Raw genomic sequence first — 17,135 nt, 5'->3', positions numbered from 1 at the left:
GAGTATCGATTAGAAAACAGATTCACACGGAAAACTTGTCAGTTTGCACAAAGTCCAGCAAACAGCTATGCTTCTAAGCCGTGTCTGTTTAGTCATTAAGTCGAGTCCAACTCTTTGCGACTCCATGGACTGCAGCATGCCAGGCTTCCCTATACTTCACTACCTTCTGGAATTTGCTCAAATTCATCACCAATCAACCATCTCACCCTCTGCCACCCCCTTCTCCTCCTGCCCTCACACTTTTCCAGCATCAAGGTATTTTCCAATGAGTCAGCTCTTCGAATTAGGTGGTCAAAGCAGTGGAGCTTCAGCTTCAGCATCAGTTCTTCCAATAAATATTCAGGGTTGATTTTCTTTAGGATTGACTGGTTTGATCTTGCTGTCCCAGGGACTCTCAAGAGTCTTCTCCGTCACCACAGTCCAAAAACATCAATTCTTGGGTGCTCAGCCACCTTTATGGTCCAACTCACATCCATATACGACTACCAGAAAAACCATGGCGGTGGCGGTTTTGTCCCTAAATCGTGTCTGATTCTTGTGACCCTATGGACTATAGCCTGCTAGGCTCCTCTGTCCATGGGATTCTCCAGGCAGGAATACTGGAGAGAATTGCCATGTCCTTCTCCAAGGGATCTTCCTGACCCAAGAACTGAACCAGGTCTCCTGCATTGCAGGCAGATTCTTTATGGACTGAGCTATGAGGTTAGCCCTCACGAAAAACCATAGCTGCTACTTTACAGACCTTTGTCAGCAAAGGGATATCTCTGCTTTTTAATACACTGTCTAAGTTTGTCATGGTTTTTCTTCCAAGGAGCAAGTGTCTTTTATTTTCATGACTACAGTCACTATCCGCAGTGATTTTGGAGCCCAAGAAAATAAAATCTGCCACTGCTTCTCAAATCTTTGTCATGGAGGAGATTTTTTTACATATATACAAGGAGATGGATAATGCTAGAAAACCTAATCTCAATCAAAACTAGTCCACGCTAAAAGGTCGGGGGAAAAAAAAATATTAGCACCACCTTGGTACAGAGTACTTTGAAATGTGAATGCTGTGCCCATAAATGGTTTTAAAATTAGAATACAGTCAACTGACAATTATTTGTACAAAATGGTAGCCACGGTAGCATGGATAGTCCCGCATCATTTAGGTTTGAAGTCAGAATGCTCTGTATGCATTGGGTTGGGGATTTTTTGTTGCATCTTTGGAGTTTTTTGATGCAAGCAATTGGAAGAGGATTCTGGAGAAATTCCGCCTTAGGATGACATTAAAGGACTTTATAGTCTCTGAGACAAGCTGTAAAAGGGGGAAGACGCCTCGAGAACTGAAGTCAGGTCGGGGTCATTCACTAAAGTCAGGTCTCGGTCATTCACTAGCTGCATCATCCACAGACTCTTAGTTAGAAGCCACAGTGGCTATAAATCCAATGACGTGTTTCTTCAACCTATCATGTTCTCTTGGACACAGAAGAAGGCTGATGAATGGCTTGACCATCAGGTGAACCAAGACCCCGGAGTGGGTGGTGTTCTCAACGAGTGACCCACTGCTCACAAGTCAAGTGACATACAGGGCTCTACTAGCCACAAAAGGAGGCAATTATTCAAGAAATTCAGACAGAACATCTGCTATTAAGATCTCAGCTCTAAAGTAACCAGCTTTTTTTAAAAATATGGTTTAGATTAATCACCTTTTTAAAAAAAAAAAGCTCCAGTCTTTCCTATGCATGTAAGCAAATGGAGAACAAATGGAACCAACCCCTTGCTAAGCAGACATATCACACACATATGGAAAGACTATTAAGTGAAGCATGCGACTCACATATCAAAGTTACTGGTGATAAAAGGTACCATTTAAAGTCCCACACAATGTAACTTTTCTGGGTTTGATGCTGGACTATGGCTTTATAAGACATAATCATTGGGGGAAACTGGATGAAGGGCACATTGGGCCCCTCTGCACTCTCTTTACTGCTTCCAGTGAATCTATACGGTTCTCAGAATAAAACATTTTTTAAAAAGTGATATGCTATGCTATGCTATGCTAAGTTGCTTCAGTCGTGTCCGACTCTGTGCTACCCCAGAGATGGCAGCCCACAAGGCTCCCCCGTCCCTGGGATTCTCCAAGCAAGAATACTGGAGTGGGTTGCCACTTCCTTCTCCAATGCATGAAAGTGAAAAGTGAAAGTGAAGTCGCTCAGTACTGCCCGACTCTTAGCAACCCCATGGACTGCAACCTACCAGGCTCCTCCATCCATGGGATTTTCCAGGCAAGAGTACTGGAGTGATATACAGATACTAAATTCCAGGCCTAATGCCCAAAGTGGAGACCTTTAAAGTAATTCCAGGAAGGGTGAAAGTTTTTAATTGCTTGGGATCGGCTGGGAGGACAGGGAAGCCTGGCGTCCTTCAGTTCGGGGGTCCGCAAAGAGTCGGACATGACTTGGCAGCTAAACAACAACAAAACAACAAGGCGTGGCTGATAGACACAAACCCTCCAAGGGCATGAATTTGTCTGGATTCTGTATTGGGATTTAGAGGCTGTTCTTTTATTGACAGAAGGCAATGGCACCCCACTCCAGCACTCTTGCCTGGAAAATCCCACGGATGGAGGAGCCTGGTGGGCTGCAGTCCATGGGGTCGATAAGAGTCGGACGCAACTGAGCGACTTCACTTTCACTTTTCACTTTCATGCATTGGAGAGGGAAACGGCAACCCACTCCAGTGTTCTTGCCTGGAGAATCCCAGGGACGGAGGAGCCTGGTGGGCTGCCGTCTCTGGGGTCGCACAGAGTCAGACACGACTGAAGTGACGTAGCAACAACTTTTATTGACAAGTAGTGATATGGATTGTTTGTGAGTGTTCATCAGGCATAGAGCTTGGACTTTTGACAGATATACAATTATGACTGAGGAGCAGTTCTCAAAAACTACTTCATAATATGCTTGACTTTTTCTATGTACACCTTCCCAACTGGCCCCACCTTATTTGGAGTCTGAAAAACTGAGAATCAAACTTTCAAATTTTACAGCAGCCAATTTTACACATTTTCATTTTGGAAAGTTGAAAAAGTTCAAAAAATTTTACAAGAGACTCCACTATGCGAATATAGACATACACTCTATCCATAAACACGCTTATATCACTAAATTAAATGTCATGAAACAATTCTGATAGTTCCTTCTCATGATGCATGCTAAAATTATATTTCATTCCACTCTATCTTATCTTATTCTTTGTTGTTCAGTCACTCAGTCATATCCACCGACTCTTTGTGACTCCATGGACTGTATCACGGCAGGCTTCCCTGTCCCTCACTAACTCCTGGAGTTTGCTCAAACTCATGTCCATTGAGTTGATGATGCCATCCAACCATCTCATCCTCTGTCACCCCCTTCTCCTTCTGCCTTCAATCGTTCCCAGCATCAGGGTCTTTCCCAGTGAGTCAGCTCTTCACATCAGGTGGCCAAAGTTCTGGAGCTTCAGCTTCAGCATCAGCATCAGTCCTTCCAATGAATCTTCAGGGTTGATTTCCTTTAGTCTTATTCTACTGCATTTTTTAAAATACTTATTTATTTACTTGGCTGCACCAGGTCATAGTTGGGCATGCAGGATCTTTTAGTCACCGTATGTGAACTCTTACTTGCAACAGGTAGGATCTAGTTCCCAAACCAGGGATCAAATCCAGTCCCCCTGTATTGGGAGATTGGAGTCGTAGCCACTGGATCACCAGGGAAGACCCTTATTCTAGTTCCTTTAAAAGATAACCATTAAATTGATTCTATAATCCACCAATGGACTGCTATCCAGAGTCTATAAGACATCACACACTCGACAGGCATCGTGATGTATCTGCAATGGTGATGATCTCATTGTACAAGCATGTACACCTGCACACCTATGAGAGCCCAAACGTGTGCGTGGGTACACGCCTTTGTAGCATGTGTAGACCACGGTCCCCTCCAGCTGCACTGACCACTGTCACACGGGTTCCCATGTGGGGAACCAGGGCACAAGTCCCAAGTCCTGATATCAACCAGCAAGTCCTGATATCAAGTCCTGATATCTACCATCAACCAGCACATGGACTCTCTACCCGCCGAGCTGTTGGTCCTCAGTGCATGGGATGAGTCCTCCAGTTCGGATCAACCTGACACCCCGATCCCCAGCAATCATAATGGGGCAATGGAGCTGTGTTCTCTGAGAAGGCACCAGGAGCGGCTGGCTAGAGCTCCTGGGCTGCCAAGGAGGGTCAGAGCCCTGGGGAAGATGCCACAGATTACTGGGGAAAGCAAAGGCTTTGGAACAGGAGGCGTGTGCCTATGTGCTCAGCTGCTTAATCATGTCCGACTCTTTTCAACCCCATGGACTGTAGCCCACCAGGCTCCTCTGTCCATGGGATTTCTCAGGCAAGAATACTGGAGTGTGTAACCATTTCCTACTCCAGGGGATCTTCCCGATCCAGAGATTAAAATTGCATTTCCTGAGTCTCCTGCATTGGTAGGCGGGTTCTTTACCACTGAGTCACCTGGAAAGCCAGGAGGCAACAGAGGTCAAACCTCAACCATGGTGGACTTCCCTGGCAGTTCAGGGGTTGAGACTCCACGCTTCCACTACAGGGGCTGTGGGTTCGATCCCTGGTCAAGGAACTAAGATTCCACATGCCAAGGGGCATGGGTAAAAAATAAATGAATAAAACATCAATGTGATTTCACTGATCTGGGTTAGAACCAGGGGCTAATTTTTTTAAAAAAAAATCCCAACCCTGACAACTATGACTTGCTGAAGCTGGACAAGTGAGGTGGCCTTGCTTCTCCATGGAGACCATGCCTCCATGTCTCTGAGGTGAGAATAAGAACACCTACTGTTGACAACATCGATCGCTTCAGGATCGAAGACAGCACATAAAACCATCAGCACTGGTGCAACTCACACTAGGAATGCAGAGTGTATTCCTTCTTCCTTTGGACTTCCCAAGTGGCGCAGGGGTAAAGAACCTGCATGCCAACGCAGGAGATATGGGTTTCATCCCCAGGTCAGAAAGATTCCCTGGAGAAGGAAATGGCAACCCACTCCAGTTTTCTTGCCTGGAGAATTCCATGGACAGAGGATTCTGGTGGGCTACAGTCCATGGGGTGGCAAAGAGTCAGACATGACTGAGCACATGCATGCACACACACACACACACACACACACACACACACACACACCTTCTTCCTTTATGCTGTGGACGGCAGAGCCCTGAAAACATAGCTCAAAGGTCCCAGAATTCCAGTCAAGAATCCTGGATGGATGATGACAGGGTTCTATACACAAACATATTCAAATCCTTGTGCTTATACTAAGGTATTTAGCTTCATTCTAACTACATACATGTCATCACCAGTTTTGCTAATTTGCAAGAGCTTTTCTACAGAGTGACACAGAGGCCAGAGCCACCTGGTTCTTACCACTTATCATGCTATCCTCAAACAGCCCAGCTCTCCCTGTTTCTTCAGGAGGTCCTGACTTCCCCATCACCACCCGCCACTGCAGTGGACACCTGCAGGCTGCCCAGTGCCCCCATCCCCCGGGGCTATTGAAGGAGAATCGCCATGGCACGGTGTCAGCCTGCCCACCAACCCCAGACATGATCAGCTGGTTGACAGCCTTCACTTAAACCAAAAAGAGTCGACAGGACTTTTTCACTTAGGATCAATCACATATAAAGCTCTTAAAATGTGACACCCCGTGAGCTACTAGCAGCAACATTCACATCCTACGGAGAAACTCTGTAGTAAAACAAGAAATACTTGAAAGAATCAGAGACCGCCAGTAAATAGAAGGAAGCCCCATTTCCACGGTCCTTTCGGTGAGCCACGTGCCAGCCACTGGACCCACCGAGGCCTCCCCACCGAACCCTAAGGATAAATTCCCTTTTTTGCTCATGCTAGTTCCCATGAATTTCTATCACTTGCAACTGCAAGAGTATTAAAATACACAAATGATGCTTCGGTTTGCCAGGACAGTTCTGGAGGTGCCAAGAGCTTTAAACTCTAAACATTGGCTAAGTGTCTCTTCTGTCCCCTGTGCTCTATTTCTGCCTATGTTGGTTCATTCAAGAATTGTTTATGAATACTTCGCTGGCTGCCAGACACTGTCTCCTTTAATCCTCAGGATACCACCATGAGGCAGGTGTTAGTACTGCCATTTCACAGCCGAGGAAATGGAAAGTCAGGGAGCAAGGTATCCCATCTCAAGGCTAATATGTGAAACGGTCCACCCTAAAGGATGTTCCTTTGTTGAGTGTCTATTTTTTTGTAGAATCTCTTCCTCATCAGGACCAGCCTTTGTTCCATCTCTTGGATCTCCAAGAGCCCCCCGACACCTCCTGCAGTCTCTGACTCCCAGAGCCAGGGCTGAGGTGTCCTCAAGCTCATAGCATTTTATTCCAGCAGTATCTGGCCACATAGATGCTATCTTCACCCAACACCATTCAACACTTGCTGCCTTGGTATGGAAATGAGAGAAAAATGCCACAAAATTGAGGGGCGAAAAGCTTTTCCCAGGCATGGTTTCTTATCTCACCAGTTCTCTTCCACCTGCCCAATCAGACCCTGGTCCTGGAGAAGAGTCTGACCAGGAAAGGAAGCGGCCACACTCAGCGTGGCTCTGAGCCCTTCTCAGAATCCGATGCTCCCCGCTCTCTCAGGAGAGAAGGAAGGGAAGTGGGAAGGAGGACACAGGATGGGGCTCTGGAGGGATACGTGTGAAATGTACGATGTCCTCGCAACTGGGATGACACTCTGAATGACTGACACGTGGGAACTGAGCCTTCGCCTTTAAAGTCAGCTCACCTGGGAATATCTTCTTCGATGGTTGCACATCCGTAAAGAAACACGATGATCCCAATGACAGACGACGGGATGAGGAAGGACGTATATAATCCCAGCCAGGCAAAATACAGTCCGATCTTTTCTCCAAAATACTTTCTGGAAAAAAGAAGAAAATGAAACATACACTAAGAAGATCATAGACTTTCCTTCTTTCTGTTTGCTCTAAACCTGACAACGGGTCAGCACAAGTGCAAAGGGACAGAAGTTATCTGGGGAAGGTGGGGGGTTGGACCTCAGCACAAGGAATCAACAACTGGTCTTTTCTGAAATGAATCGCATTCCCTTAGAATCGCATATGCATGCCTGTTCATGGAAAGAAGTTGCACAGAGAAATCCAGGCCTAAGAACAAACTGAGAATAGGTCATATATTTTGGCATCTTTACCAGACACACATGAATAACATATCAGAATTCCATGAGTGCCATAGCACTCAACCCAAAGAAAAACACACCTTTTTGAAACTGCTTATCTGGATAAAACACAAATTCGGGGGCATACATCCTGATGTATGGGCTTCCCTGGTGGTTCAGACAGTAAAGAATCTGCCTGCAATGCAGGAGACCTGGGTTCAGTCCCTAGGTTGGGAAGATCCTCTGGAGAAGGGCATGGCAACCCACTCCAGTATTCTTGCCTGGAGAATTCCAGGGACAGAGGAGCCTAGAGGCCTTCAGTCCATGGGGTCACAAAGAGTCAAATATGACTGAGCAACTAACACACACAGACACACAAACACACACACACTGATGTATACAAACCAATATAAATACAGTCATAGAAAAATAACTGGAAGAAATTAGATAAAATATGGGTCATGGTTTCTTTGGCTGATGGGACTATGGGTGGTTTTATTGCTTTATTTTTTTAATCTTTCTGCATTTTTTAACTCTGTTTTATCATGAATTCCTTTTTATAAAAAGTGGTTTCTTTTTGAAAGAAAAGGTACCATCCATATCTTTTTGTTCCCCAGATCACACGGTTAATAAATGACCACATTCAGTCTCTAAAAAGGGTTTTCCCTTAGATGAGTATTGATTACGGATGCTTGATGAGGAAACACAATCCACAGAGAAGAAGTATATTTTATTTCTCAGGAGCCTCTGACATAAAACACAGGAGGGAAATAATAGCTCAGCTCACCTTTTGATCTAAGGACTAGACAGTAAGAAGAACAAATAAAACTTATTTATCGAAGGCGACGGCACCCTACTCCAGTACTCTTGCCTGGAAAATCCCATGGATGAAGGAGCCTGGTGGGCTGCACTCCATGGGGTCATGAAGAGTCAGACACAACTGAGCGACTTCACTTTCACTTTTCACTTTCATGCATTGGAGAAGGAAATGGCAACCCACTCCAGTGTTCTTGCCTGGAGAATCCCCAGGATGGGGGAGCCTGGTGGGCTGACGTCTATGGGGTCACACAGAGTTGGACACGAAGGAAGCAACTTAGCAGCAGCAGAGCACTGTTTCCACTTAGGATGTAGACAACTGCCAGGAAATGTAGGTTTCATCCTAACAATAAAAGAAAGCTAGATAACCTGTGAATCAAAACTTTTCGTGACCCCATCAGAGAGTAGAGGTTGCAAGGTAACCAGATGAGCCGCACTTTTTTAAAATGACAAGCTCCTCCAAGGAAAAATGGACTCACAACAGTTTTGTTGAGCATGAGACAGAAAGGCAGTCCCATAAAGTGAGTAAGAAGAAACAGCTAAAAATTTTCAAGACACTGGAAGCTGAGCGGAGGTCAGCATGACATATTGAATAACTGGGCACTCCAGACACAAGAAGAGGTTGTACTCATTTGCAAGATCCTATGGGAAGACCAGCAGGTTTCTCATGAGAAGGACTGTAGGCAACAAAGGGGCCAGAGAGGGCCCTTAGATGCATACAGGCAAGAAAGCCCACCCATCTCCCTGAACCATCTTTCTTTTAAACCAAAAGCCTCAAGCAGAGGGTAACAAAAATCAGCAGTCGGATGCTGGGGAAGGGCAGGAGAGAGACTCCATGGGGCAAAGGGCTGAAAGGGAACCATGAGGACCAATTCCCAGTGCCTTACAATGGATCTGAGAGTTGGACCATAAAGAAGGCTGAGTGCTGAAGAACTGATGCTTTCAAACTGGGATGCCAGAGAAGACTTTTGAGAGTCCCTTGGACAGCAAGGAGATCCAACCAGTCAATCCTAAGGAAAATCAACCCTAAATATTTCATTGGAAGAGCTGATGCTGAAGTTGAAGCTTCAATACTCTGGCCGCCCAATGTGAAGAGCCAACTCATTGGAAAAGAGCTGACTCATGCTGAGAAAGATTGAGGACAAGAGGAGCAGGGGGAGACAGAGGATAAGATGGTTAGATAGCATCACTGACTCAATGCACATGAGTTGGAGCAAACTCAAGGAGATAGTGAAGGACAGGGAAGCCTGGCGTGCTGCAGTTCATGGAGTTGCAAAGAGCTGGACACGGCTTGGTGATGAACACTGACGACAACCCCCAGGAGGCACAGTCACAGAATCCCACCACTGAAGGAATCTGAAGTCCGTGGTGCGCTGAATGACTCCAGCAGCAATGATTGGCCTGACCCCACTCCACTACTAAAGGCCTGACAGAGAGGCATAAGCACATTTCTGGGCATAAATACCATGTACTTCAGTCTCTACTGTCCATTAAAACACAGTGTCCAGAATTGAGAAAAAAAAAATCTTGAGAGGGACTTCCTTGGTGGTCCAGCCGTTGAGACTCCACTTTCCTAATCAGGGGGCTTGGGTTCGATCCCTAGTCAGGGAACTAGAGCTTACATGCTGCAACTAAGACCTGGAGCAGCCAAATAAATACACATAGATGAAGGTTAGTTTTTTTAAAGCTTGAGAAACACGAAAAATGTACTGTCGAGAAATGAGGAAATCAATAAAACCAAAGTTGATCTTGATGCCATAAATATCACACAGGGATTTTCTCTCTCTTTCTCTTTCTCTTTTTATTTTTCTTTTTTTTTTTTGATGTGACCCATTTTTAAAATTTTATTAAATTTGTGACAATATTGCTTCTGTTGTATGTTTTGATATTTGCCCATGAGGCCTATGGGATCTTAAGTCCCCAACCAGGGATTGAACCTGCAATGGAAGGTGAAATCTTAACCACTGGACCACCAGGGATGTCCCATACAGGGACTTTAAAATAATTATAATAATACGCTAAGGAAGAATCTAATACAAACGAAAAAATTGGAAATGTCCACAGAGAGACAGAAACACAAGAGTGTAACATGGAAATACTAGAGCAAAAATATTTTATCAGATATAAAAAAGGTCTTCATTACAGTGTCTTAGCAGGTGACTGAATGCAACTGAGGAAAGACTCAATAAACTTGCATGTAAGTCAATGAATACTATCCAAACTAAGATACAAACAATAAAGAAGAAAATAGAATCTACTGATCAAGGGCTACAGGCAGCATCAAAGAAGGTATCATATATGTAACTGAAGTCCCAGAGGAGTGAGAGAAACAGGATAGAAGGAATATCTCCATGGATTATGATTAAGAATTTTCCAAAATTAATCAAAAATAACAAAACAGATCCAAGAACTCCAAGGAACCCCAAGCAAACAGGTCAAAAAATAAAAATAAAACCTCACACACTTAGACACATCATAATGAAACTTCTGAAAAGCAAAGATAGGAAGAAAGAAACCTTTAAGTTGGAGCAGTAGTGTGTGCATGCTAAGTTGCTTCAGTCATGTCCAACTCTTTGCGACCCTATGGACTGTAGCCCACCAGGCTCCTTTGTCCATGGAGATTCTCCAGGCAAGAATACTGGAGTCGGTTGCCATGCCCTCCTTCGGGGGATCTTCCTGACCCAGGGATTGAACCCATGTATCCTATGGCTCGTGCACTGCAGGCAGATTCTTGCCTGCTGAGCCACTGGGAAGAACACTGGAGTGGCAGGGGTGGGAGGAATGAGGAGGGGGGGTATTAGGTACAAAGGAACAAAGGTGAGATTTATAGACAAGTTCTTGGCAGAAACTATGCAGGCCATAAGATAAGAGAGTGGCAACTTTAAAGTACGGAGAAAAAAAAAAAAAAACAGTCAATCCAGAATACTATACAGAAAGAAAGCAGCTTTCAAAAAGGAGACAAAATAAAAACTATTTCAGCAAGCAAAGGCTGAGGGAATTCACTGCCAACAGCTCTGCACAACCAGAAATGTGGAAGGAAGTTCTTTAGTTAAAAATCTAGGTATACAGATCTTTCATGTGAGAGTGCCAGAAATAGTAAAAACTAATGGTAAATGTAAAGACATTCTTCTTATTTTTTATCTTTTTAAAAGGTAATTCACTGTCTAAAATATCGTTCTCAATGGGGGCAAAATTGTCTCCAAGGGGACAAAATTGGTTCTTTGGAAGCCAAAAACTATCTTAGTTATTACAGTTATTTTTAAGACCTCCAGAAGGCCAAAGAACATAAACTGACGTATAGTACATCTGTAGTATTTTAACGGTGAAGAGGAAATTCAAGAAAAAAATAATGTCTACAAAGTGCCTTAGGAAAGAAACAATGGGGAAAAAAGTTTGAGAAACATTGGCAGAGAACAAAACCAGTTACAACATTTTGTGGTGTTCACAACAGACATTAAAGTGAAATGTATGCGGTGGTAGCACAAAACAGAGGAAGGAGGAAATTGAGGGAGGAAACTGAGGTGTGCTGTTGTGAGGTTCTTACGCTCTATGTTGAAGTAGTATATATTATTCGAAAGAAAAATATGATACCTTAATGATGTATTTTGTAAACCCTGGAGCAACCACTAAGTTTTTTAAATGGCTGATACTGGAGATAAAATGAAATTATAAGATTTCAAAAGAGGGCATGAAAAGAGGAAAAACAGGAAGGAAAGGACATACAGAACAAGTGAAAACAGTGATATGGTAGATTTAAAATACAAACACAAATGATTACATTAAATATAAATGTGTAAGAAACCCACATGAAATATAAGGGCATTTACAGAATGAAAGCAAAGGAATGGAAAAAGACATACCATGCCAATACTAATGGAAAGAAGGCTAAGGTATAAAAGGGATGATCAAATAATCATACAGTGATCAATTCATTAAGAAGACCAAATAATCCTAAATATTGATACATACACTAAAATACTATGTCAAATGCGCACATCAAAAAACATACAATAAAAAATGAGAACTAAGGATTTCCCTGGCAGTTCAGTGGTTAAGACTTCACCTTTCAATGCAGGGGCGGCAGATGCAATCTTTGGTCAGGGAGCAAAGATTCCTTGTGCCTCTCAGCCAAAAAACCAAAACAAAAAACAGAAGCAATATTGTAACAAATTCCAGAATAACTTGAAAAATGGTCCATAACAACAAAAACTGAAGGAAAAAAAAAACTGATAGACTTGAACTAGAAGGATAAACACATATATCTTCCTGTATAAATAAGGGACTTCAACACTTCTCTTTAGTAGTTGACAGAGCAAGTACAAAAAATAGCAATAAGGATACAACAGTCACTTCAAACCAACTTGACCAAATTGATATCTATATAACACACCATCAAACAACAACAAAAACCACATTCCTCGTAATACATCGTCACCAAGAACCATATCTTGAATCGTGAAACAAATCTAACAAATTTTTTAAAAAATGAAACAGTAAAAATGTTTTACTATGAACACAGCTAAATTAAACAGCAGAAAGATGTCTGGAAAAATCCCCAAATATTTGGAAATTAAATAATATCTTTCTACGTAACCCAGGGGTCAAAGAAGAAGTCACAAAGGAAATGAGAAAGTATTTTTGACTGAGTAAAAACAAAAACACGCATATCAAAATGTGTGGGATGCCATTACACTTGGAATGCCAGTAATACTTAGAAATTTATAGCACTGAATATTTGGGACTATAATAAGAAGTTCTTTTTAAGTCCATCCAGAATTGTTCTTATTGAAGTATAGTTGATTTACAATGTTGTTTTAGTTTCAGGGGTACAGCAAAGTGATTAACGTGTGTGTGTGTGTGTGTGTACGTGCGTGCTAAGTCGCTTCAGTTGTGTCCAACTCTTTGTGACCCTGTAGGTTGTAGCCCGCCAGGCTCCTCTGTCCATGAGATTCTCCAGGCAACAATACTGGAGTGGGTTGCCATTTCCTTCTCCAGGGGAGATTCCTGACCCAGAGATGGAACCCGCGTCTCTTATGTCTCTGCATTGGCAGGTGGGGTCTTTACCACTAGCACCACCTGGGAAGCCCAGCACTGTTCATAACACCCCCCTAACTGGGAACCACCCAGATGGCCCTAAGCAAGAGAATGGATAAATATGTTCTGACACATTTGCCCCAAAGAATATTATACAACAAGGAGAACGGACGAAATATAAGAGCACACAACCACATGGACAACACACACCCTCTGAACAAAAGAAGACAGGTTCACAGAAATTATTATACAGTACAATTCCATTTCTTTAAGGTTCAGAAGCAAAATAACTGTGTTAAATACAGATGGTTATTAGCCCGAGGAAGGCAGCAACCAGAAGGGAAATGGGTGAGGGTGGGGGGACTTCAGGTGTTGATACGGTAAGTTCCCTACATACCGAGTTCTGTTCCGAGAGCACTTTTCCTAAGTCCAAAAATTTAGCCTAGGTACCCAACTAACACAGTCAGCTATAGAGTGCTATACTGTAATAGGTTTATAATACTTTTCACACAAATAGCACATAAACAATAGACACAAAAAGTAAAGAAAACATTTTTAAACTCAAGGTACAATATCTTGAAAAGTACAATAGTCCAGTACAACAGCTGGCACACGGGGGCTGGCATCGAGTGACCAGGCAAGAAGAGTTACTGACTGGAGGAGGCAGAGGAGCTGAGAGAGGGTGGAGCTGAAGGATGGTCAACAACAGGAGATGGAGGGCAAGCTGCCAGCTCACTCACACCTGATGTCGATGGACAGGTGGAAGCGCGTTCGCATGTTTGAGAGTTTGCATCTTGAAGGTTCATATGTGGGGGACTAATTTATAATGTTCTTCCTTGATCTGGGTAATGGGTATAAGGGTGTGTTCAGTTTGCAAAAATTCAGAGAGTTGTATACATTTTTGTGCATACACCTTTCTGTCCGTATATTATACTTTGGTTTTGAAATGGCTCAAGACACCACATGCCCTATAACCCACAGGCCAACAGACTCCCTGAAGGGCATCTTACCTGTTCTCTTGCCTTCAAGCCAGAAAGCAAGTAACCCACGTCAGGCATCCTCATTAAGGCTCAGACTGTCTAGCAGCCCTGAAAGGGGAGCTGTCATCTGAGGGCAGCTCAGAAGGCCAAACAAAAACAAGGCTTCCAGACCAAAGTGGCCAGCCCGAGACCAAGGTCAGCATTCGGCAGGGTGCTTGAGGCGGTGACCTAGGCCATGTGATGACTGCACCATCCTCAGGAGCTCAGACTGGGGCAGGAGATGGGTATCGGGGGGATGGGGGAAGAGGGTAGCCATGCTAGCCGGAGGGGTAACTTACTGCTCTCAGCTCCTGCCAAGCCCACATCATCTGATACAGCGGCAGGTGGGGCACCCTCCTTCCTGTTCTGACAAAAAGTGGTCAGGCTTTCCCTGCCCCTTGAGGTGGATTAAAGGCACACAGGTTCAGGTACCCCGAGCAGGGCCGTGGGCAGGTGCAGGGACTCCAGAAAGAATGTTCTGAGCCTTTAATTAAAGTTCACCACTGCTGACTCTCTGGAAATCAGCCTAGAATTTCCTACTACAGAAGCAGCCAGGCAGCCAGCGAAAGCCTCTCCCAGATGAAACCCAGAGATGCGGCCAGCATAGTTTTGCCTCCTGAATTGCCAGCGTCCTCTCCTGTACCTCGGCCTGGAGATAATGTGGTTGATAAGGGGTCAGGAGAGCAAGGGAGGGATATTCACGTGGTGGGGACCACAGGTCAAACCCTAAATTAAGTGCTTGACAGCATCTCATTTCATGCTCACAAAACCTTACAAGATGAGTTAAAAATCAGTGTTAAGATTGGATTCAGAGGTGCAAAACAGTTGAAGGTGTTGGGGTCCTTCCAGTCACCTTCTGTTTGGTTTAAATGGTGGCTCAATTCAGGACACCCAAGTACAATCCCTGGGTTGGGACGATCCCCCAGAGAAGGGAATGGCAACCCACTCCAGGATTCTTGCCTGGAGAATCCCATGGACGGAGGAGCCTGGTGGGCTACCGTCCAGGGGGTCGCAAAGAGTCAGACACGACCAAGTGACTAACACTTGCACTTTTCAGACATAGTTGATATTTATTTAAAACTAGTGTTGATGGGTTTCTTTCCTCAGGACTGCAAGCACGTGGCCCTTCTCTCCTGTGAGTACAGACATGTCCATGAGAAAGGACCCTCCCTACCAGTCACAGGATGACAGGTTCCCCAGGACTCTCTCTGGACCTGCCTTCTCATCATCGGCCTGAACCCAGCCCTGTGTGCGGGACCCCAGGTTGGGAAGAACAGTTGGATCATCACCCTTCTGCCAAAGCCGACAGCAGGACCCAAGCCACCGACCCCTTTGCCAGGCACAGGCCGGCAGACACCATGGCTGGCTCCTGTGATCAACAACTTGAGGCCGGAAGACTGAGTTCTTAGCCCTTCCGGGGAGGCCAAAGAAAGGGCCCCTTCTGGAATGAAAATTTTGCTTATATGAGGGAAATCCAGAAAGTCCAGTAAAAAGGGGCTGGGCTCACGGTGGCTGAGAAAATGGGGCTTGGCTCCAGTCCTGACATTAGGAGTCAACACAGATGCTGGCCAACAGGATGGGAGCTGCCCAGAAGTTCCAGCAGGAAAAATGGACTCCTTGGAATCAGAGTGCCCGGGGTCTTCAATGCTCTCCTGAGCCACTTCTGTCAAGTGCCTCCCTCTCCCTTGCTAAGTCCTCTCATGTAAAAGGTTTCCAAATAAAGAGCAGTCTACGGAGCGAGGGAAGCTGTGGGGCCAGGATGGCAGGATGCAGGACTAGAGACGGAGTGGGCAGAGCTGACGCTGTCCATCACAGGCACATAGCAGATGTGTTCAGAGGGGCAAATGGGACTAGAGACCCAAGAGGACCCAGGACCAGATATGCAAGGCGTCCATTCTTGGGCAGCCAGAGAGGAGGTGCAAGTGGCAGGTGGAAAAGTCAGGAAGGGGATTTCCCTGGTGGTCCAGTGGTTAAGACCCCACCTTCCAATGCAGAGGACTCAGATTCCACCCCTGGTCAGGGAACTAAGATCCCACAAGCCACACAGCAACTAAGCCCATGTACCGTACCTAGAGAGTCTAAGCGCTGCAACAAAACATCACGCATGACACAAGGACGGCCCCACATGCTGCAACCAAGACCCACCGCAGCTAACTAAGCCTGCGTCCTGCAACAAGGGAGGCCAGCGCAATGCAGCCGAGAGCTGCAGTGCGGCAGTGAAGACCCAGCTGCTGCTGCTGCTGCTGCTGCTGCTGCTGAGTCGCTTCAGTCGTGTCTGACTCTGTGCGACCCCATAGACAGCCCACCAGGCTTCCCCGTCCCTGGGATTCTCCAGGCAAGAATACTGGAGTGGGTTAGACCCAGCGCAGCCAAACTAAAGTAAAATCATTTTATAAAAGGAAAGTCAGGAAGGCAAGAAGTCAAAGCTGAGAAAGTTGAAGCAAGAAAAACAAAGCAGGAAGAAACTGAGCTTCAAGAAACCACAGCCTCAACAGGATCATCTTCAGAATCCAGGAGAAATACTAAAGGCATGTTCGGACCCTCGTCTTCCTACTGCTTTGTGTAGTTCCTTCGGGGGTGGGGGAGGGGTGGACTTCTATTAGCAGCCGTGCCTCCCCATGCACGCATGATGAGACCCCAATTTGTTTACATGACCTACTAGGTCCTATGTGATTTGGTCAAAGACCCTGACCCCCTCGGAACAAATCCAATTTTGTTTTCTCCTGCTGTTCCTCTCTTTCTTGGCTCCAGCTCATGGGTCCTTACTGTCCCTCAAACACACGGCACCAGCTCGCACCTCGGGACCTTTGCTGTAGCTGGAACCCCATCTTCACACTTTCACATTCATGTCATCACTTCTGGTTCTTCTCCAGTGTCACCTCCTTAGAAAGGCCTCCTGGGTTCACTCCACCCCAAAGGGCACCTGACCTCTGCCCTTGCTACACTTCTCTTCATAACACTTAACATGACTTAACACGGTTTTCTAAACTGATTCGTGTTTTTATTCATCTCCACCAATAGACAGTGCTTCCCAGGTGGCTCA

At 45.0% G+C, this 17,135-nt stretch overlaps 1 protein-coding gene across 1 annotated transcript in view; it reads right to left on the bottom strand.

Moving 5' to 3' along the window:
- Positions 1-17,135, bottom strand: part of ANO2 (anoctamin 2) — a 334,097-nt gene that overhangs the window by 177,190 nt on the left and 139,772 nt on the right. Inside the window, exon 10 of the mRNA XM_068970582.1 lies at positions 6,834-6,968. Within this exon, the coding sequence (XP_068826683.1) occupies positions 6,834-6,968 (135 nt within the window). The remainder of the gene's footprint in view (positions 1-6,833; positions 6,969-17,135) is intronic.

Source organism: Capricornis sumatraensis, chromosome 4 (assembly GCF_032405125.1).
Source record: "Capricornis sumatraensis isolate serow.1 chromosome 4, serow.2, whole genome shotgun sequence".
In the NCBI taxonomy this organism is placed as follows: Eukaryota; Metazoa; Chordata; class Mammalia; order Artiodactyla; family Bovidae; genus Capricornis; species Capricornis sumatraensis.
This window is presented reverse-complemented; position numbering and strand designations above follow the sequence as displayed.